Source organism: Anguilla anguilla, chromosome 13, assembly GCF_013347855.1.
Source record: "Anguilla anguilla isolate fAngAng1 chromosome 13, fAngAng1.pri, whole genome shotgun sequence".
Lineage (NCBI taxonomy): Eukaryota > Metazoa > Chordata > Actinopteri > Anguilliformes > Anguillidae > Anguilla > Anguilla anguilla.
In genome coordinates this window covers 13,690,114-13,712,765 of record NC_049213.1, presented here as the reverse complement: position 1 = coordinate 13,712,765, position 22,652 = coordinate 13,690,114, and the positions used below count along the sequence as shown (strand labels likewise).

Here is a 22,652-nt window from a genome sequence, read left to right as displayed (position 1 = left end):
ATTCCCTTTGAGTTAGGAGTCCTAGCAAAATTTATCGTTTTTTATTGTTATTTTCTGTTTCTGTTGAACTAATGACGCCGCGCAAGTTTGTAAAAAACCAATTAGCGGTCAAAATAACGTCTCGATCTTAATTGCGAAGCCCTGGTATCGTTGGGGCGACCCGGGGCCCACGTTCAGAGCGGTTTTTGGCAAAGTGTAGTTTAGTGCCAGGGTTTATAAGCGCAGTTGTTTGTATCAATGTAAGAACAGTTTGTTCCCTGGTCTGTTTTTTTTTTTTATTTAAAAAAAAAAAAAAAAAAAAAAAAAAGGCTTTAAAATGGCTCCCTGGAAAAAGGGGGGAAAAGTGGAAAGCCCCGAGATTTTAACGCGAGCCGAGCTGCTTTCAATCCCCCGAAGGCTGAGCCGCCAGCAGCCGCCCGCGAGGCCCCCGGGCGCCGGGGGGGAAAAGGGGGCTGAGGTGGCAGGTTGAGTCAGGCAGAGGGTGGATGAGATCACTCCCAAACACCCCCCCCCCCTTCCCCTCCTCCACTCCCCCCCCCCCCCCCCCCCCCCCCCCCCCCCTCCGCCCCCCCCCCCCCCCACGTCCCCGGACGGGAGCGGTCCACTGGCGGGCCCAGACAGCCTCCGCCATAAAGGGTGCATTGAGGCCCGGACACATAGCGGCCTTTGTTGACAGCCCGAAGGTGCTGTGCCCTGAAGGAGCAGGTCTGCGGGGCTGTGCCCGGCTGGTGTGACTCATTAGACTCCGCCAGGGCCCTCATTATTTTTATTTTATTGGGGAAAATAAAACTTTTATATATTTTCTCTGTGTTTAAACTCTCTGCCTCTGCCTCTCCTTCCAAGACACACATGCACTCACACACTCTCACATACACTCACACACACGCACATGCACAAACATGCACACACATTCACACATACACACACACACACACACATACACACACACACACACATACACACACTCACACACACACACACACGCACACACACACACACACACACACACTCACACACACACACACACACACACACACACACACAGACTCATTCTTAGAACCGCTCCCAACGCGTGACTAATTAATGAGAAACATTTTATTTTCAGTCTCAGACATGTGAACGCCTTTCTTTCTTTCTTTCTTCATTCTCTCTCGCTCGCTCGTCTCTTTCTGTCTGCCTTTCTCGCTCTCTCTTTCCTGCGTAGCCGCCGAGCGGAGCCTTTCCCGAAATACCTCCGAAATAACAGACCCTGGTGAGCGCGGGACCGCAGAGCCCGGCGCGCGTCCCGGCCCTTAATTAGGAGCCTGGGTTCGCCTCTCAGCGCCGGCCCGAGCAGCGAGGTGAGAGCGCGCCGCTCCAGCAGCGCGCGGAAAAAAAAAGTCGAAAAAAAACCTCCGGCCTGACGAGCTCTGGGATGAGGACGCGAGCGCCGGGGGTCGCACGGGGGACGGTCCGCCGTGACGCCGCGACCGAACGAGGAGGGACAGATGCGCCCGTGTCGGACGGTGCTCTGAGCCCGCCGCAGCTCGCTTTGCCCGCAGCGCGGCCGGTCGGCTGGCGTTCGCACGCCAGTTTACAAACGACGTAGCTTCGGTTTGGCGGCCGCGCTGGACGCTAATCGCGCAGCCGGAGCCTGTTCCGTTCACATCAGTCACGTGCGTGTCCTCACTATGGCTCCAGTGAAATGGGGACAGAACTGAAGCGTCCTGCGTTCAGAATAGGCTAACTCTGTCTGTTCAAAAACAACCCGCATACAGCTCCTTTTGTATAGCAAGACAACCGCTTATTAACTCAATGAAGACACATCACAAGGGTTCCGAACACACAAAAATTGAAATGTGCCTTTTCGAGTAAATCGGTGTTACGGCTTTTCCCTACACATTCACGTCTACTACCGTTACGTACTTAAGTGTTATTTAACATTTAACGAAACCGAAACTAATTTCAGATGTCCGTTTCCTCTCACGAGGGAAAGTCCTGGGTTCAGACTGAAATCTCGCTTACTCAGAACGCAGTTCTCACGTTGCCCGCTGCCACACAGCTTCTGGTTCCGTGTGTTCAGGCGAGTGCTCCTCGTCTGTCGCCAGGCCCATACCTTATGTGGACAGTTGAGATGAATGTGGTAGAAGATTATTTTGGGCGCTGGTCACTGGTCAGTGAACCGGGGCGAGAGTGAGCTTTCACACACAAATTAAGTATGTAAAGGTGATATCCTGGGTGGCATAATGCCTTTTTTTTTTTGAAAGCTTTGTGTTCGTCTCCTGTTTTCCCATCTTCGTGTTTTTCCGGCAGTAATTATGATGAAAAGCCTTTCAGTGGGCCCACTGACGGCAGTGATAGGAAGAAACTCACCCGAACCATCGCAGTGTGTAACACTTGATCCAGGTTGATCCAGGGCCGCCATTTTGCGCCAACGCATTCACCCACACTTCCTAATCCAGTCAAGTGTCCACCTTTACCAGAACTGTGGTTTGTCTTGTATCATTTTCTTTTGTCCTGTACTATGGATCTAGGAAAAATGGCTGGAGAAATACTGGGGACATATAATGGGTGTGTGCCGGGTTTCGGGGTACAGCGATCAGTTCAAAAATGATGGGGGACACTGCTGAGGTACATTCTGCTCCACACATCTGGACAGGGTTAGAAACTGGAGGGGACAAGGACAGAGAATTCAGAAGAGTCACAAGGCGCAGGGAGAATGTACAGGATGGAAATATGGGGAACATTCTGTGTGAACGAATGCGTGGACAGGCCAGGGAAAATGGCAGAAAAAGCGCAGAGAACTGAGAAACACACAGAAGGACACATGTATTCCTGTACTCACAAAGACTCACACACACACACACGCACGCATGCACACACACACACATACACACAAATACACGCACTCAAACACACACACACACACACTTGCATATGCACACGCAAAAACACACAGATAAATACACACACTCTCACACACACATTCAGACACGCGTGCATGAACACACACGGAAACACCCACTCTCACACACACACACATAGAGGCATAAACACACACACACACAAACACAGACTCTCACATACGTACACATAGAGGCATAAACACACACACACACACACAGAAACTCACACTCACACGCACACACACGCTCGCCCATTCAAGCGCGCGCACAAACGTCCACGCGCGCGGACGCAGAGAGGGACGGCAGGTGAAACACCGTGAGAGAGCGCTGCAGTGCGAGAGGTTGGCAGCGGTAATGGCGGCTGGGGGGTTGGGGGGGTGAGCGCCTGTCGGGCCCTGCTCCTTCCTGCTCCTGCCTGCCTCTTCCTGAAACGTGGCCACCTCGGCCTGCCCGTGCTCTGGACACACATGTGGAACAGTTTACTGTAATGGAACTCTAAATTAGCGGCGGTTTGAAGCTGCCTGCAGCAGTGGGGTGTAATTAACTGGCTGTGTGGAGAGAGAGCGCGCAGGCCTGGGACCGAGAGAGGAGGGGGTGAGAGAAGGGGGAAAAGAGTGTGTGTGTGTGTGTGTGTGTGTGTGTGCGCGTCTGTGTGCGTGCATGTGCGTGTATGTGTGTATGAGTGTGTGTGTGTGTGTGTGTGTCGCGCAGATTTTCCAGCTTCTGGGCAGAGTGCCACCCCCGCTACCCCAACAGTGCCCCCCGGTGCCCAGACAGAATCACTGCACCTCGTCCTGCAGTTGCTCAACCTACGATCAGCATCTGTTTCATTCCCCCCACCCCCCCTCTTTTCTGAGTATATTCAGAGTTCATTACGAGATGTTTTCTTCTCCTCCTCTCCACCCCCCCCCCCTCCCCCCCCCCCCCCCCCCCCCCCCCCCCCCCCCCCCCCCCCCCCCCCCCCCACATCTCCCCACTGGTTCACAAGCTGCACCCATTCCAAAAAGCACAGAATTCTTTGGCTCCTCTTTGTTTACCACATTTAAAAACCACAGCCTGACACCGCCCACTCCTAAAGTCACTCCAGGGAAAAAGTGATCGTTCTGCAGCGAGAGAGAGAGAGAGAGAGAGAGAGAGAGAGAGATGGAGGGATTCCCTTATTCAGCCTGCCCTCTGCTCGTGCCTGTCCCAAACAGAGCTTAAGATGTATGGAGGGAGGATCGCAGAAAGGACAGGCCGGTAGCCCAGGGTGAGGGAAGGACAGAAAAGGCTTTGGTTGGGTTAATCCCCTCATTCATCAGTCACCCTTGCGACTTGGGGCTGGCGTTCAGCATTGAATAGCACGTGCACATTGAATATCAGCGCTGAGGTGAAGGTTCAAAGGATGGATGTCTTTTTAAGTTCAGAGTCTCTTGGACCTCGGGGTGTAAGGGGTTAAGTGGGCGACCGCTGGGTCCTGTCTCTCTCTCTCTCTCTCTCTCTCTCTCTAAAGTGGTCGAACCCGTGTTTGGGCAGCCAGGAGTGGGGCTGGCTGCTGCATGAGGCTGGCAGAGGGAACAGAGGAGTTCTTTATTGTGGAGTTCTGGTGATTTAAATCATATGGCATTGCCTGGAATCACAGAGCAGTCTGGAAGGCTTTCAAAACTTCAGAAACAAGAGCTCTCTCTCTCTCTCTCTCTCTCTCTCTCTCTCACTTTCCCTCTCTCTCTCTCACTCTCCCTCCCTCTCTCTCTCTTTCTCTCCCTCTTCTTCTCTCTTAATCTCTCTCACTCTCTCTCTTTCTCCGTCCTTCATCTCTTTTAGCTATCCTCGTCCTCTTCCCTTTGTTTTGTTTTCTTTTTGTTTCCCCTCTTCTCCTAACTTTCTTCACACCACTTTTTTCACACTACATATGAAAAGAAAAGCATTCACATCGTTTGTTACATTTTTCCCTGAATGGCATTTTATCAGCAGAATGTTCCACATTCTTGTTTATGTTGGGCTGAAATTAAAGAAATGAACAGTAGTGCTTTACTGTCCTCACATTGGAGCAGGTTTGTGTTTATCTAACAAGTATTTAACAGCTATTTTTGTCCCATTTCTACTCTTTTCCCCCCAAGGTCCCCACAAGTCACGTCAGTGTCATCGCAACCTTGTGCCTCGGCTAGCCGAAGGTTCGATTTCTGAGGAGGAGAAGACCCTTTGAAGAGGCACCCCCACCTCTGAACTTGGGGCGCAGAGGCAGAACTGGATCCATCTCAGTGCAAGATCCTGACCGGACGGGCGTCGAAAGAGGGCCGGAATCCCCCAAAGCTCGACAACGTCCGGCTCGCACCCCCGCTGGCCAGCAGATACTTCACAGCCATGGCCACCAACAGAGAGCGGCAGGTCGGTCACATGACCGGCTTCCCGCCCGCCGTCTACCCCTTCGCCTTCAACTCCATCCGCAGCCACTCCCCTTTCGACCTGCTGGCCAATGGCAGTCTGTTCGGCAGGTTTGGGGCGGACCTTCCCAAAGAGATGGCGGCACTGTGTAAGTACACCCTCCGACGTGGTTTTGCAGAACGATCTGTCACATTAAGTAACCAGTGCTTTGGTTTCCCCAAGCCCGTGTGTGTTTCCGTTTGAAAGCAAAAGTTGAGTTTCCTAAGTCAAACAGAATGGAACTGGAAGCGCTATTTGGGCTGTAACAACTCGTGGAACAAATAGTAAAACTTGATGTCGACAGAGTTTTATTGAAACTGAGAAATCTTGGCCAGATCGGCGTTCTGGAACCTGCCGGAGGCTGACGCTCCAGACGAGCGGATGTTCAGCAAGCGCGTCGCGTTTCATCGCTGTCTCCTCCGTTTCTCGCTCCATCTCTCCTTCTTCTCTGATGGGTGGCTTGCCGTTGGACGTCCGGGTGCGCAAGCGAGCCTGACAGCTAGGTTCTAGTAGTAGTCGGGCTCCTCCAGGATCCATTTTGAAGGAGTCTGAGATGCTCCTCGCTGGGGCGAAATCTCTGTTGCGTTGGCTTCAGATGGGTCAGTACCGTGAGAGGGAGCGCAGCTGCCACCGCGAGCGCGGCCGTTAGCGTTAGCGGGGAGGGGACAGACCCAGCCCCCCGAGGAAGCTGTGCCGGGAGGCGCTCTGAGATCACGCCGGCGACCTGCCGTGGTCTCACGAGGAGAGAGGGGCCTTCTTTTAAAAAAAAAAACTTTCCATTTTCGTGGCCTTGGCGGCGAGCACGCCAAGCCGGCCCGCTTTCATGTCTGGAACGAGGCGTAGAACGAGGCGTGGAACAAGGCGCCCTTTATGCGCTCCAAAGGAACTACGGCATTAAAAAAAAGGGGGAAAAGAAATGTTTTTTAAAAAACAGAGCGCGTTGAAATGGGCGGAGGAAGCTGTCAGAGTTTCCCCCGCGGGTCGCAGGCGGTGCCGCTGCCCGTCACACCGAGAAAGGAAGGGAGAGACAGAGAGGGGGAAAAGTGGAGAGAGGGAGGGGGAAAGAGCTGGTGAGATGATAAAAGTGCATGAGCAAGAGGGAGTGAAAACTGAAGGAGAACAATGGGAGTGAGGTAGGCACACACACGTACACGTACACATACACACGGGTATGCGCACACACGTGCACACAAACACACACATACATGCCCACACACACGCAGAGATACACAGATATGCACACACACACACACACACACACACACACACACACAGAAAAGTTACAATCTAGAAAGAACAGATTACAGGTGTAACAACATGTAGGATGGAAGTCCGCGTTAGGAGGTCCCGTTTCGCAGTCTATGATAGCAGCTCTCAGTGTTATCCACGACCGTGTTAAACAGCTCTCAGTGTTATCCACGACCGTGTTAAACAGCTCTCAGTGTTATCCACGACCGTGTTAAGCAGCTCTCAGTGTTATCCACGACCGTGTTAAGCAGCTCTCAGTGTTATCCACGACCGTGTTAAACAGCTCTCAGTGTCATCCACGACTGTGTTAAGCAGCTCTCAGTGTTATCCACGACCGTGTTAAGCAGCTCTCAGTGTTATCCACGACCGTGTTAAGCAGCTCTCAGTGTTATCCACGACCGTGTTAAACAGCTCTCAGTGTTATCCACGACCGTGTTAAGCAGCTCTCAGTGTTATCCACGACCGTGTTAAGCAGCTCTCAGTGTTATCCACGACTGTGTTAAGCAGCTCTCAGTGTTATCCACGACTGTGTTAAGCAGCTCTCAGTGTCATCCACGACCGTGTTAAGCAGCTCTCAGTGTTATCCACGACCGTGTTAAGCAGCTCTCAGTGTTATCCACGACTGTGTTAAGCAGCTCTCAGTGTTATCCACGACTGTGTTAAACAGCTCTCAGTGTTATCCACGACCGTGTTAAGCAGCTCTCAGTGTTATCCACGACCGTGTTAAGCAGCTCTCAGTGTTATCCACGACCGTGTTAAGCAGCTCTCAGTGTTATCCACGACCGTGTTAAACAGCTCTCAGTGTTATCCACGACCGTGTTAAGCAGCTCTCAGTGTTATCCACGACTGTGTTAAGCAGCTCTCAGTGTTATCCACGACCGTGTTAAGCAGCTCTCAGTGTTATCCACGACCGTGTTAAGCAGCCATTAACGGCATCGGGTTATGAGCGTGGTGACGGCCAGCAGGCTGGCCTGGCGGTTTCGTGGGGACGCGGCGGCTGGGTCGGGGGCCGTTAGCTCAGGCGGCTCCGCCTCACGCCCCGGCGGTCCCGGCTCACACAGCGGCGAGGCGCGCTCCGAAAGCGTCTGCAGGGTCCCGCGATGGCCCCCCGGCGCGGCCAGCGGCCCGTCTGCGAGCCCACCCCGCGCCGCGAAAATTGCCCTCCTTTGACATTCGCTCCCGCCCGCTCCCCCCCCCCCCCTCCTCCTCCTTCCTCTGCTCGCTCTTACGAAATGCGCCCCCTCCAGGCCGTCGAGGGAAAGGCAGGCGGGCGCGAGACCGGCGGTGACTGATTACCGGCGGCCCAGAAATAGCGGGGACCCGGCGGCGTGTCCCGGAGGGTGGGCCATTAGCGCATCGCGCGCCCCGTCCAGGGAGCCGCGTCCGCCGCCTTCCCGTTTATTTAGCGCCGCACGCTAACGCTGTCTTACAGGGACGAGGAGGGGAAAGGGCTGATTTTGAGTGAGGAGAGGGCTTCGGAAAGGTATGCTATTGTATTTTGTAACTGTATAGGGGTGAGACAGAGGTTGTATGGGTGTAAAGCAGGCCCAGAATTCCCCCTGTGTTCCCCCCCCTCCCCCTCCCCCCCGGATGCCTAGTTCCCTGTCTCCCTCTGGTTGAGACTTGCCTAAGCCTTTCAGACGTCAATCACTACCTCCTCCTCACACTCCCAAACTAATCCTGAAGGTATTTACGGAAGAGAGAGAGAGAGAGAGAGAGAGAGAGAGAGAGAATGCCCCCAGGCTGAGCATGAAGTACAGAGGAATCTGAGAATGTGTCCACACACACAGACATACACACTTATTTCCCCACACCACACACACACACACACACACACACGCACACACACCCTCAAAGACACACTCACACATGCACACACACACAAACATGCCTAAAACAGACATCGACACGCACTCGCACACACATACAGACACACACACACGCACACAGAGGAACACACAGACACATACACAAGACACAGGCGCACGCACACACACACACACACACACACACATTCACTCACCAGAGCGTTCACTCGCTAAAGTGCTTCTAAGGATATTTCATTAATCACGCGAGTACAGTGGTGAGAAGAGATTGATGCTCAGAGTGACAGACGCCTGTATCGGTCGGGGTGGTGGAAGGTCATGACCCGAGCCGGCGGCGGCGCTCTCAAAGGCACCCCGTGGACATCCTGTGTGGACTGCGTGGGGGCAGAACGCAGAGAGGGGGCGGGGGGGCGGGGGGGCGGGGGGGGGCAAAGGAGGGAGCCACAGAATGAACCGCAGATCGAGTGGAGCCCTTGCTTCTGCCTCAGCGGCTTCTCGGGAGTTTATACTTTCCGCCATTTGGCAGTTAGAGAAATGTGAGTTTCAGGTTTAGTAAGAAATTTTCACGCTTCGCTGCAGTTCCCATAGCCAATTGACGCACACACACACACACACACACACACACTCACTTACACACACTTTTTGAGGTCCTCACACTTTGTTTTTTTTCCACATTAACACATTGCAGATTTTCATGTATTCCATCCTTTCACATTAAGCCGAGCATGGGGTTTCAAAGCACTGGGTCAGAGTTCAGGGCCAAACATGTTCATCAAACCGTCATTAATCGACAGAGCATCGAGGGCTTGGGGCTCCAGCGTTCGTTTACAGACGCGCGTGTACCTTCGCAAAAACAGGGGAAAAAAAAGATTTTTTTAAAAAAAACAAGTCCGACCAAGTAGGACAGAGAAGCCGTTTTCGAAGGCGGGAGTCTGGTTCTCCCTTCTCCTGCATTGTAGTCGGGGACGTCTGTCTGCCGGTTTGACTGCGACAAAGCCCTGCACAAAAGAACAGGCGCGAAGGAGCCGGTCTTTAAAGTGTTGCATTCTTCTGTCGATCTGAGCTCCGTGCTGAATGGCTCTTAGCCCCGCCCCCGTTGGCTGGGGCTCCTGAGCGCTAAGCCACTCAGACGGGCCAGCGGCACCTCCCACATCCACAGCGCTGGCAGCAGGTTCAGAAATACCTGTTTAGCACAAAGACAGGAGGGAGGGAGGGAGGGAGGGGGGGAGGGAGGGGGGGATGTGTCTCAGCGCCTCGTGCAGGTAAACGGGCTGCATTTTCGGACAGGTACGGGGCTAACCTGAAGATCTTGATTCTGTGGTCCCCGCTTGTGTCAGCGAACGCGACGATGAGGGACGTGTGTGTTTGCGTTTACGCGTGTGCGTCTGTGTGTGGACGTGTGTATGTGTGTTTGTGTGTGTTTACATGCGTGCGTCTGTGTGTGGACGTGTGTACCTGTGGCCGTTTGTGTGGGCATGCGTCTGTGTGCATGTGTGTGTATGTGTTTGTGTGTGTGTGTGTATGTGTGTTTGCGCGTGTGCGTCTGTGTGTGGACGTGTGTATGTGTGTTTGTGTGTGTTTACATGTGTGTGTGTGTGTGTGTGTGTACCTATTGGTGCATGTGGGAACGATCTGTGCTTGAGACATGCGTGTACGTGTGCGCACATACATCTGTGTGATTTCGGTATGTCCGCGTGCCTGTGTGCGCTCCTCGATTATGTCCGAGCGTGCCTGTGTACAGTGTGTGCGTGCGAGCCCCTCTGCGTGTGAGCGTGTGCTCATACGAGTCTGCATAACTGCGGGTGAGCGTATGCGTGTGCCTGTGCGAATGCGTGTGTCTATTCATGTGGACACATGTGGGCGTCTGCGTGTGCGTGCGCATATGTGCATGCGTGTGCATACCGCTCCTGCGGCAGGGCGTACATGCGTGTGCGAAGTCATGCGCTCGCATATCTTTAGCCGGCCGCCGGTGCGTGATGTACTGTCATCCGTGCGCGACCGTGTGCGTGTGAGAGAGAGAGAGAGAGAGAGAGAGAGAGAGCGCCGAGGTGTCTGTGCCGGGGATCTGTTATCTCTCGTCCCTGTCATTATCCGAGTGGCTCTTATCGCCACTATCGCCGTTTACTGTGAAACGACACCTTTAAGTGTTCCCTCTCTGTCTCAGGGACGAGGGGTGGGGCGGTTGGGGGGGCGGGGGGGCATTGTTCGGCCCACGTCAGGGCCCTGGGTCGCCCCAAAGCTGCCCCCCCCCCCAGTTTCTGTGTTCTGGATCTCCAGCGTGAGCTCGATCCAGGACACCCCGGCTGTAAAGACGGGCCCGCGTCCGACGGGGGGGGGGTTTTTTTGGTCAGGTGACACCGGCGTGGCTGAGCGAGCCCGCGCCAGTGAAGCGGCCTCCGCCCCAGACGCCGCAGCGTGGCGCCGTGCAGACAGGCCTCTCCCCGCAGCGTGTATTTCTGCTTCGCGCAAACGCCCTTTCAGCACGCTGCGGCGCGCTATCGTACAGCGCAGCCCTCACAGCGAACAGCGAGCACAACATGCCCTCTGTTGGCCGAGTTTCCTCTTAACTGCTAGACGCCGCTAGACTCGCGTATGTGCGACGGTGCAGTTCTATGCGACTACCGGGAAAATTCAAAACAGCCCAATCCAACAAAAATGGTTATATTCAAAGGTAACACCCTCTTGGTCTTTCTAACGTGATGCTAATTCGTGTGGGAAAATGTAAAAGTTCTAGGCAGAAAGTGCAGTTTTGAGACTGAGGTTTTTGAAGCTTTGTTTGCAATGCATCTGTATTTGTTTAAAATGTTTTTCGAGTGTTTAATCTGTTGTGTAACAAAAGGACTAGGGAAAAAGAATTCCTGTGTTTACAGCATATTTTTTTGTTTGTCATATAAATCCTTTAATTTGGAAACGGGAGCTGTTCCAGTGTCATTGCTTGTCATTGATATAGTTTAGGTCCCTTGCTCTAAACATTACACATTTTTTCACAGACTCAAGGCTGTAAATCAGTGTCTTTCCTTACTTTCCAGTACAAGTCCGTATCTTCCAGCGACCTGCTACATGTCGACAGGTTCAACATGTCGATAGGTTTATTTTTGAAAGGATTTCGAGCAATGCTGCTTGTTGACTTGGCCGTTGGGTTCAGACTGCTCCTGGAAACCCTTATCCTCGGTCGATCTGACAGGAGCGCCGTCTTTCTGCGAAGCAGTAAAGAACCTCGCTCTGGCCCGCGGCGAAACGTCTCCGCTTTTAACGAGCGTCGGGATCGGCGCGTCCGACGCGGGTTCGCGCGGCCGTCGAGAGCTCGAGAGCGGCGCGCCGAAATAGCGAAACGTTCGCCCCCGCGGCGCGCAGCCGATAGGCCCGGACGGCCAGGGAACGCGCCGGGGCCAAACAGACTAGCCAATGAAATCGCCTTATTTAAGGGAGGAAGCTCCGCCTCCCTGCCCGGGGTTGGGGGCATCGCGCAGGAAGTCAGCGATGATGTCACATCTCACCCGTGTCACACGGTCAGCGCGGGTCAGATGCGCAGAGGAAGCTCAGGCCGTTCTGCGTGAGACAGTGCAGATTGAGCATAACAGTCAAAAACACTGCGCGCCTGTGAAGGCCCGATCTCCATCTGTGACAGATCTGATAGCACGCCCCATGTCAAACACGATCCTTTGTGATGAGTAGTTAGTAAAGACTAACCCCTGGTGATCAGTTAGTGAGGATTAGCCTCTAGTGATTAGCTAGTGAAGATTCACCCCTGCTTTCAAATTTATCCGCTGACGTTAAACGACAGTCATTAAAGTTGTTCAAGTCGGGTTTGACCTTTTGGCGTCTGTCGCTTTGTTTAATGACAGGGAAGGGCTCGTTTCACTGATGCTTCTAAAGCACAGTTTGGTGCGGAAATGTCACACCAGTGCTTTTCAGTTACACTGAGAAGACCCAGCTGAGCACATCCTGCGCTTTGAGGCTGAAGTTCTTCCAGTCTGATATGTGCCACGCTCTGTGAAAAGAGCTCTTCTCTGCCCCCACAGGACGTAAGAGGGATTGCAACTTTGCCACATTGACAATGGAAGTAAACATTCTCAAACTGAATGACAGTAATGTTCTCTAAAATTACATGGAACTACAAATGACATGTTACATGTTTAAAAAAGTAAATAATGAAAATTGCATTGAACTTAAAATATTTTCCCACAAACAAGCACACACGCCGCACACACGTATACACACAAATGCAAACACGTAGACAAACGCACACACACAAACACAAACACACACTTCAGGACAATGACTGACGGCAAGAGAACTAGCTGAGATGCCGACTGAACAAAGCATGTTGAGGTCCCCTCACACTTGCAACTTTTAGTTTTACTAACTATGCTTCCACGTTCCACACACACATGCACGCACGCGTGCACGCAAACACACACACACGTCCCTGTCATATTTGTTACAGGACCTTCCTGGAGCTATGAATACTGGAGTATGTATCACAGGAGTCAGATACGTGGAGTGCATTCAGAGTAGGGTCAAACATGCACAGTAGAGTATGGGTCTGACAGTGTAGACTCAGCTTAACGGTTGAACAATCTCCACACAAGATAAGGCCTGACCGCCATCTGTTAAGCTATATTAGCTACGTAGAAGGGGACTTCAAATGAAATTGAAGCAGCAGTCTTACAGAGCTGAACGCTCCGTTTTAGAAAGAAGAGTGCAGGGAAATGAAGGTCACTGTGGTGCTGGAGAGGCACAGGCAGCGCATTGTACCAGATTATTTATTAATATAAACGCGGAGCTGAAATACCGGGCTGCAGACCAGCCCACAGTTGGCTGGGGCCTGTGCTCGTTTGTACGCACGCGCGCAGGTTTCTGCCTGTGCTTCGGCCTGTGTGTGTATTTATATATGTCACATATGTGCCTGTGTGTGTGTGCGTGTGTGTGTGTGTGCGCGTATGTGTGCGCGCGCGCTTGTGCAAGTGCGTGTGGATGTTTCTGTGTGTGCAGGCTTGCTCCTGAGTCAGTGCGTGTGGATGTTTCTGTGTGTGCAGGCTTGCTGCTGAGTCAGTGCGTGTGGATGTTTCTGTGTGTGCAGGCTTGCTGCTGAGTCAGTGCGTGTGGATGTTTCTGTGTGTGCAGGCTTGCTGCTGAGTCAGTGCGTGTGGATGTTTCTGTGTGTGCAGGCTTGCTGCTGAGTCAGTGCGTGTGGATGTTTCTGTGTGTGCAGGCTTGCTGCTGAGTCAGTGCGTGTGGATGTTTCTGTGTGTGCAGGCTTGCTCCTGAGTCAGTGCGTGTGGATGTTTCTGTGTGTGCAGGCTTGCTGCTGAGTCAGTGCGTGTGGATGTTTCTGTGTGTGCAGGCTTGCTCCTGAGTCAGTGCGTGTGGATGTTTCTGTGTGTGCAGGCTTGCTCCTGAGTCAGTGCGTGTGGATGTTTCTGTGTGTGCAGGCTTGCTACTGAGTCAGTGCGTGTGGATGTTTCTGTGTGTGCAGGCTTGCTCCTGAGTCAGTGCGTGTGGATGTTTCTGTGTGTGCAGGCTTGCTGCTGAGTCAGTGCGTGTGGATGTTTCTGTGTGTGCAGGCTTGCTCCTGAGTCAGTGCGTGTGGATGTTTCTGTGTGTGCAGGCTTGCTACTGAGTCAGTGCGTGTGGATGTTTCTGTGTGTGCAGGCTTGCTGCTGAGTCAGTGCGTGTGGATGTTTCTGTGTGTGCAGGCTTGCTACTGAGTCAGTGCGTGTGGATGTTTCTGTGTGTGCAGGCTTGCTACTGATTCAGTGCGTGTGGATGTTTCTGTGTGTGCAGGCTTGCTACTGAGTCAGTGCGTGTGGATGTTTCTGTGTGTGCAGGCTTGCTCCTGAGTCAGTGCGTGTGGATGTTTCTGTGTGTGCAGGCTTGCTGCTGAGTCAGTGCGTGTGGATGTTTCTGTGTGTGCAGGCTTGCTGCTGAGTCAGTGCGTGTGGATGTTTCTGTGTGTGCAGGCTTGCTACTGAGTCAGTGCGTGTGGATGTTTCTGTGTGTGCAGGCTTGCTGCTGAGTCAGTGCGTGTGGATGTTTCTGTGTGTGCAGGCTTGCTGCTGAGTCAGTGCGTGTGGATGTTTCTGTGTGTGCAGGCTTGCTACTGAGTCAGTGCGTGTGGATGTTTCTGTGTGTGCAGGCTTGCTGCTGAGTCAGTGCGTGTGGATGTTTCTGTGTGTGCAGGCTTGCTCCTGAGTCAGTGCGTGTGGATGTTTCTGTGTGTGCAGGCTTGCTACTGAGTCAGTGCGTGTGGATGTTTCTGTGTGTGCAGGCTTGCTCCTGAGTCAGTGCGTGTGGATGTTTCTGTGTGTGCAGGCTTGCTCCTGAGTCAGTGCGTGTGGATGTTTCTGTGTGTGCAGGCTTGCTACTGAGTCAGTGCGTGTGGATGTTTCTGTGTGTGCAGGCTTGCTACTGAGTCAGTGCGTGTGGATGTTTCTGTGTGTGCAGGCTTGCTCCTGAGTCAGTGCGTGTGGATGTTTCTGTGTGTGCAGGCTTGCTCCTGAGTCAGTGCGTGTGGATGTTTCTGTGTGTGCAGGCTTGCTCCTGAGTCAGTGCGTGTGGATGTTTCTGTGTGTGCAGGCTTGCTCCTGAGTCAGTGCGTGTGGATGTTTCTGTGTGTGCAGGCTTGCTCCTGAGTCAGTGCGTGTGGATGTTTCTGTGTGTGCAGGCTTGCTACTGAGTCAGTGCGTGTGGATGTTTCTGTGTGTGCAGGCTTGCTACTGAGTCAGTGCGTGTGGATGTTTGTGTGTGTGCAGGCTTGCTACTGAGTCAGTGCGTGTGGATGTTTCTGTGTGTGCAGGCTTGCTACTGAGTCAGTGTGTGTGGATGTTTCTGTGTGTGCAGGCTTGCTCCTGAGTCAGTGCGTGTGGATGTTTCTGTGTGTGCAGGCTTGCTGCTGAGTCAGTGCGTGTGGATGTTTCTGTGTGTGCAGGCTTGCTCCTGAGTCAGTGCGTGTGGATGTTTCTGTGTGTGCAGGCTTGCTCCTGAGTCAGTGCGTGTGGATATTTCTGTGTGTGCAGGCTTGCTACTGAGTCAGTGCGTGTGGATGTTTCTGTGTGTGCAGGCTTGCTACTGAGTCAGTGCGTGTGGATGTTTCTGTGTGTGCAGGCTTGCTCCTGAGTCAGTGCGTGTGGATGTTTCTGTGTGTGCAGGCTTGCTCCTGAGTCAGTGCGTGTGGATGTTTCTGTGTGTGCAGGCTTGCTCCTGAGTCAGTGCGTGTGGATGTTTCTGTGTGTGCAGGCTTGCTACTGAGTCAGTGCGTGTGGATGTTTCTGTGTGTGCAGGCTTGCTGCTGAGTCAGTGCGTGAGAGATTGAGTAAAAGTGTCAGTGAGAAAGCGCTCTCCCTCTTCTCAGACCTCGCCCCTCTCACAAGTCCTTCCCCTCGCCAAGTCTCTCAGCTCCTCTGTTCTCACAGTTCCATATCGCTAAAATCATCCGAACACCACACACACACACACACACACACACACACACACACACACACCCATACACACACACACACACACACACACTTACACACACTTTTCGAGGTCCTCACACTTTTTTTTTTCCACATTAACATATTGCAGATTTTCATGTATTCCATCCTTTCACACACACACACACCCCAACCCAACGTTAGGCCTCCAGATCACTCGCTCATTATTTTTCTTTCGCTTTCCTGTAAGAGAAAGTCACAGCGGAGGTGAGAGCGCTGGCGAGGCTGTGCAGCAGTCATTGTGAGAGGAGCGGTGTGACTGCGAGGCGGGCGGGTATCAGAGTGGTGAAAGTCGCTGGCGTGCGGCCCCCTTTCTCTGCCCTGCAGCGTCGGGAGGACCCGCGCTCGATCGCAACCAGCCTCAGAGCTTAACGAGGCCTTCCGTTTTCATTCAGCCGTTACCCACCCTGTTGCTTCTTTTGCATAACGTCAGAAGAAGCACTGAAAGGGAAAGGAAGAGAGGGAGAGGAGCGGGGAGAGAGAGAGAGAGAGAGAGAGAGAGAGGGAGGGAGGGAGAGAGAGGGAGGGAGGGAGGGAGAGGAGCGGAGAGAGAGAGAGAGAGAGAGAGAGAGAGAGAGAGGGGGAATGGGAGGAGCGTGGGCGATCACATGCGATGACATATGAAGACAGAGAGGCCGGGTCCGCGGGGGGGGGGGGCTGGGCCTTTTGTCCCGGCAGGCACGAGTGGGCACCAGCCGGACGAGGGCCGGCCAATGGGAGACGCAGGTGGGCGGGGCTTCCGCCGGGGGGGGGAAGGGGGAGGGGGGTGCCCTGAGTGGGCGGGGTCCAGCGGAACTGGAGGAGAGGTGGCAGTTCTCTGCGAGCTGAAGCTGGCTTTGTGCCTTTCAAAAAAAAATAAAAATATGCATGCAACCCTGCTGTGAAACCAACTCCACAGCCATGAAAGCAAGCAGGCAGATTAAGATTTTGAAGTTCCCTAAACCTATTGAGAGTGTACATCTTTATGAAACTTTACTCATTTTATTAACTGTGTTCAATTCAAACTCTGAGTGAATTAAATCTTCATTTTTTGCCATTATTACACCCTTTATTATTGCACTCTTTTGTTATTTAGTAAATATGATTTTCTTTTATCATCTCAGGTTGAAAAGAGTTTCGTTCATTATTGTGACTTTTTCCATTGTCTATTGAATGATTTAAAGAATTTTTGTACATTTTTTTAAACCAATTTTGATTACAATAGTGCAATTTGTTTGCTTTGTAATTAGGTAATTAAGGTAATTAAAGTTCTTTGTCACATTAGCCTTTTGTCCAGTCATATATTCTGGAAATGGAAATTAAAACATGAATGCCTTTATTTTTTGGGTCAACGTGGATGTTGGAGTATTTAAATGTTCTCCTGTCAGACCAGAGTTACTGGTGCTCCAGGGCTTCTCCGGGACGCTGACAGTGCATTTCAGGTCTTCATAATGATGGTGTGAGAATGTGAAAACCCTTCACATTGCTTTTATGGGTCTCTGAGTGCACGCAGTGCTTTTGCAGTGCGGTGTAGCGGAGAGGTAGACAGCCCTGGGCCCGGAGCGTCAGAGACATGAAGCAGAGACATCTCTGGTGCTCGGGGACCAGGGTCACCCGCCTCTGGCCTAATGGATAATGAGTTGAGCCTGTGACCCTGAAGGTTGCAGGTTCAAATCACAGGTGAGGGCACCGGTATTCTACATTTGAGTGAGATGCCCGACCTGAATCGCTTCAGTAAATACCAAGTTTTATAACTGGATAATGCGAAACCAAAAAGATGGACAGTTAGGTGAGTTGTCCTGGGAACGACCGTTTCCTGTTTTCAAAAAGAAGTGTCGTACCATTTCATGATGATTATGGTTCTCGGAGTTGGAATGTAACTTTTAAGTCCTTCCCCTACCCAACGTTCCTCTCAGTTGATTTTAGTCAATCAACCAACCAGTCTTCATTTGTGTAGCGCTATAAACAATGCGGTCGTCATAGCGACGTTCACAATGGACATTTCTCCTAGGAATAAAAACAGAAAAAGTGCTTTGAGGCCGCTTTGGGGGGGAAATGTTGGAGCTGATTCGAGGGAAAGAGTGGAACAATATTTTCATCTTTCCTGTTCCCCAGCGGCTCGGCCACCCAGGGTGGTCCGCAAACGCGGAAGGGAATTCGAAACTCACCTCTGTCACGATACGTCAGAGATCACACGCGAAGGGGGACAGCTTAGCGGGGAAAAAGTCACACTGGTGACAGCGTGGATTGGGGGGGGGGGTGTGGATGTCACAGATGGAATGTGACTTTGTCTTTTTGTTAAGCCCAGCGAAAGTTAGACTTTGGTGCGAAGGGCACAGTGGCCTGTTCTTCGCATGTTGACTTAACAGATTCTGAATGTTGGAGGGTGAAAGGGATTTATATGGTATTTCATACTTGCTGAGATGAGCTGGGTTGGGGCCAAAACTAAGATGGCGGCTCCTCTTACGCTTCATCGCAGATCATGTGACATGATAATAACCGGACTTTGGTGCGCAGCAAGGGGATGCAGGGTGGAGGGCGGGGTGTTCCGGTGTGTGTTTTTTAAAGACTTTACACAGGAGCCCCCTTTTGACACCCCATCCCAACTTCACCCACCCCCCCACCCACCCAGCTCCGGTCACGGTGGCGCTGGAGCGGGACGTGCAGGTTTTTGTGAGGGCCTGTCCCAGGAATGGCGGGGGGGGGGGGGGAGGGTTGGGGTAAGTCGGTAACCTGAGCTCCAGGGGGTCTGGGGGAGAGGGGGCGTGCGTCTCCTCGGGGTCCCGCGGCGGGGACGCCCCGGAGGCCCGCGTAACGGGCGGCGGCGGCTCCTCTGTTCTTTTTCCGCGGAAAGAGAGGAGGGGAGTGGCGGTTGTTTGGTTACCCGTCGGCGTGGGCGGCGGCGGCGGCGGCGCTGCTGGCAGCGGCCCGGTCAGGGTCCTCTCCGAGGGGCCGCCGTGTCCCTGTCTGCAGCTCGCTCACAGAAGTGTATTATTGTCAGCGCGCGCCAAGCGGGGGGTGGGGGGGGGGGGGGGTAGGGGTGGAGAGAGGAATAATGGGCCTCCTTTTTCCTGTCTGCATTCCCTCTCTCTCCCTCTCTCTCTCTTTCTCTCTGTTCCACAGGCCTGAGGCTGGGGGGGTTTGGGGGGGGGGTATAATTGTCTCAAGGTGTGGAGTATGGAGAGGAGGTCTTTCCTGGCTGAGTCTCCACAGCTCCACACCAGGACAGAGAGAGAGAGAGAGAGAGAGGGAGGAAGAGTGGGAAGTAAATTGAAGGAGGCAGAGGAAAAGATGGGGGGAGACAGAGAGTAAGATTTGCAAAATGTTCTTTTCTAGAAACGTTTTGTGTTTTTTGTTCTAACTGTTTCAGTGCAGATTGTTCAACCGTATGGCTTTTTATTGTAATTATCCTTTATTTTCTTTTTGCTGGTACTTCGTTTTACAAAGGGAGGAGATTTGGGTTTATATTTTTCTTTTTGTAAAAAGTTTTGGCAGCAGTGGATAAGTTCTGTCTTCCAAAAAAACCCGTTTGAATCCTTTGAACCCTTGAAAAAGAGAGAAGAGGGGAGAATGGCTAGGGAGGGAAGGAGAGGGGGAAGCATGTGTGAGAGAAAAACAGAGAAAGGAGAGGGAGGGAGTGAAACTTTATTTTTCCTCTGGTGTCCCACTGAAACATCACCCCGTACATGACTGTCTCCCACCTCCACATCCAAAACGGGGTGGTGGGGGGGTCGGGGGGGGGCAGGTGAGCGTGAAAAGGTGGAAGAGCAAACGGCAGCGGAATGGCGTGAGGGCGACTCCTTCAGGTTCTTGACTCGTTTTCCTCAGAGCGAGGGAGCCTGGAAGCGTAGCGGGGAGGGAATCGAAACACGGGCCTACAAACTGAACACGGGAAGACCACGGACCGACAGATACTACTAGATAATGAGAACGTGAGAGGGGTGAAGTCCGAAGAGAGGAGGAAAAGAGCTGTGGAGAGAGAGAGAGAGAGAGAGAGAGAGAGAGAGGGGGGTGCAGTAGAGGGCAGGATAAGTTTGGGGGGAACGTCAGTGGCCCAGTGGGGGTTTCTTCCAGAGTTCAGCCTTCTTGAACAGGCAAGGAAAGAATAGGAAAGATGGGGGGGGGGGGGGGCAGAGGGGGTGGGGTCAACAGTGTGTAGAATGTGTGTATTGAGTGTCCAAACTTACTGGACTATGTTTCTTGGCATTGGAGGCGTTTGGTTTAGTGTAACAGAAGGAGCCAATGCACACAGGGAACTGTGCTATTGCATTGCGCTATGAGAGCTAGAAGCCATATGCACAGGACAAAGAGACTGTGATAGTCTGGAGAAACAGGTGAGGAAGTGTTGGGTCAAAGATGGAGATGAAACTGGGGGTAAAACACTCGCACATACACACACTCTCTCTCTCTCTTTCTCAGTCACAAGTGAGTACAAACACACACATAGATGTATGCACACAAACTCAACACACACAAATTCACACCCATACAAATGTGCACACGCATGCACATATACACAAAGGCATGTGTCCACACACAAACACTCCCTCCACACACACACACACACACACAACCTCACACACACACACACACTTATGCATACAAAGTACAAAGGGATTCATGCACACACAAACATGCACACGCCCACCCATTAGTATCCCTTTGTTCGTTCTGTACAGTCAAGCCAAACCGTGTCCCTTGAAATGTGTCACTCAAGGGCATCCAGCATGTAACAAGTTCCTGTACAAGAGCCTGTGTCTTCAAAGGAGCGGCTGGGGGAGAGAGGGAGGAAAGGGAGAGCAGGGAATAGAGAGGGAGAGAGAGGAAGGGGAAGAGCGAGCGGTACAGCGTGTACCAGTTCAGACAATAATAACGCGGTCTGGAGGCTATTCCAATAAAAGCCTTATTGAATTAAGAATTTGGGCGATTGTAGCGAGAGCGAGAGTGTGTGTGTGTGTGTGTGTGTGTGTGTGTGAGTAAATGGGGTGAATGAGAGATAGGTACTGAATCAGAAAGAAGACCATGTTTCTGTGGGTGAGCTCGTGCACACTCACGTGCGTGTGAGAGTGAGTCATTCAATGACAGAGAGAAACAGAGAGAGGTAGAGAGAGAGAAAAGGAGAAGAGAGAGTGCACTGAAGCCTGCTGCAGAGCAGAGGGTAGTGGGCAGAGAGAGAACGAGAGAGAAGACGAGAGTTCCACCGACCTCACTTACAATACCGTGAACCATAAGCCCTGTTGGCAACACAATAAGATTGCACAAGCGCTGGCATAACGCTCAGTACCGACAAAGGACTTCCAAAACCTCCACCCACCAACACCCCCAGACCTCCAACCGCAACTGCCCCGGCCGGGCTGGATCTGCTCCTAGAGCCGTTTGGCCTGCTAAGCACCTCAGGCCTATTGATAAAGCCTGCCCTGGGAGGGGGGTTCGAGGTGAGAAGTCTCTGAATAATTGAAAATGAGATGTTGTGGGTAAGCAGCGCAGCCACAGGCTGTGGGGCGGGGGGGCGGGGGCTGGGGGGAGGGAGGGGGCGGGGTTCCGAGAATTATCTCATTATTTCGGTCGCGTGACAACAAAATCAATAATAGATAGATAGATAGGCATGTATGACATGTAGAAGTACTCCAGGACGTACAAGAGGGAGGGGGTTGGGTAATAGAAAAATAAAAGAGTGGAGATTTTTTTTTTTTTTTTTAAAGCAGAAAAGGAGAAAATGAAGTGTGCGTGCGTGTGTGCGTTGGAGCTCTCACGCGTGCGAGCGTGCCAGTCTGCGCGCGCACGTCGCAGCTCGCCCACACGCGCGTGTTTACGGAGAGTCCCGGCCAGCAGCACAGATTGACAGGAAATGGTGTCCTTTCAGAAGCAGCCGAGCCGTACCACTGCGCCAGGCCGGCGGGGGGGGGTGCCGGCGCGGGCGCTCTGGCTGAGCGCCTGCTCTGTCGTACCCGCTCGCTGCGCCTCCAGCTGCTTTCCTCCCAGGAATCCCCTTTCGGTTTCCACCCGGCGCTGCCGTCCGGGCTGTCAGCAGCCCTTTCAGTGGGAAAACCATGCAATACTGACACCAGTTAGGGTGTTTCCTTCAGTTCAAATGCTCAGATGTGTTTTAGAAAGCCCCACGCACACACACACACACACAAACACACAGGCATACACACACACACAAACATACACACACGTGCGCATGCACACACACACACACACACAAACACACAGGCACACACACACACACACACACACACACACACAAACACAAACATACACACACGTGCGCATGCACACACACACATATACAAACATACACATACATGTACACACACACACACACACACATATAAACACACACGCATACACACACGCACACAAGCACACACATTGCTACTGCAATGATGCTAATAAAAATCATATTTGTAAATACAGTCAACAATTTTCATTTTGGACTTAGCTTTTGATTTTATTCCTCCAGACTCACCACAGGACTAAAAAGTAAAAAAAAAAAATTTTTTAAAGTAAGAAGTGATAGCGGGAATGTGGAAGACCCTCCAGGTCTGTGTGTGTGTGTGTGTGTGTGTGTGTGAGTGAGTGAGTGCGTGTGTGTTTGTGTGAGTGTGTGTGCGTGTGTCTGCGTGTGTGTGTGTGTGTGTCCATATCTGCACTTGCGTGTACATGTGCGTATTTGAGCGCGTATAGTAATAATACGAAAATGAAATCGAATCCGTGTTTGTCTATTCGCCGCTGTGCGTGCGTTGTGCGTGCGTTTGTGCCTGCGTGTGCCTGCGTGTGCCTGGCTCCCCTTTGTCCTGCCTGAGCACAGCCTGTTTACCCACCTGCTG

General features: G+C 52.4%; 1 protein-coding gene across 2 annotated transcripts in view; it reads left to right on the top strand.

Moving 5' to 3' along the window:
* Positions 1-22,652, top strand: part of LOC118211251 (retinoic acid receptor gamma-A) — a 59,199-nt gene that overhangs the window by 6,735 nt on the left and 29,812 nt on the right. Inside the window, exon 2 of one of the 2 annotated variants that reach the window (XM_035388318.1) lies at positions 4,985-5,397. In XM_035388318.1, coding sequence (XP_035244209.1) covers positions 5,229-5,397 — 169 coding nt within the window. In that variant the 5' untranslated portion in view covers positions 4,985-5,228. Of the gene's footprint in view, positions 1-4,827; positions 5,398-22,652 lie in introns of those variants that run through there. The other variant, XM_035388319.1, reaches the window with a different exon arrangement.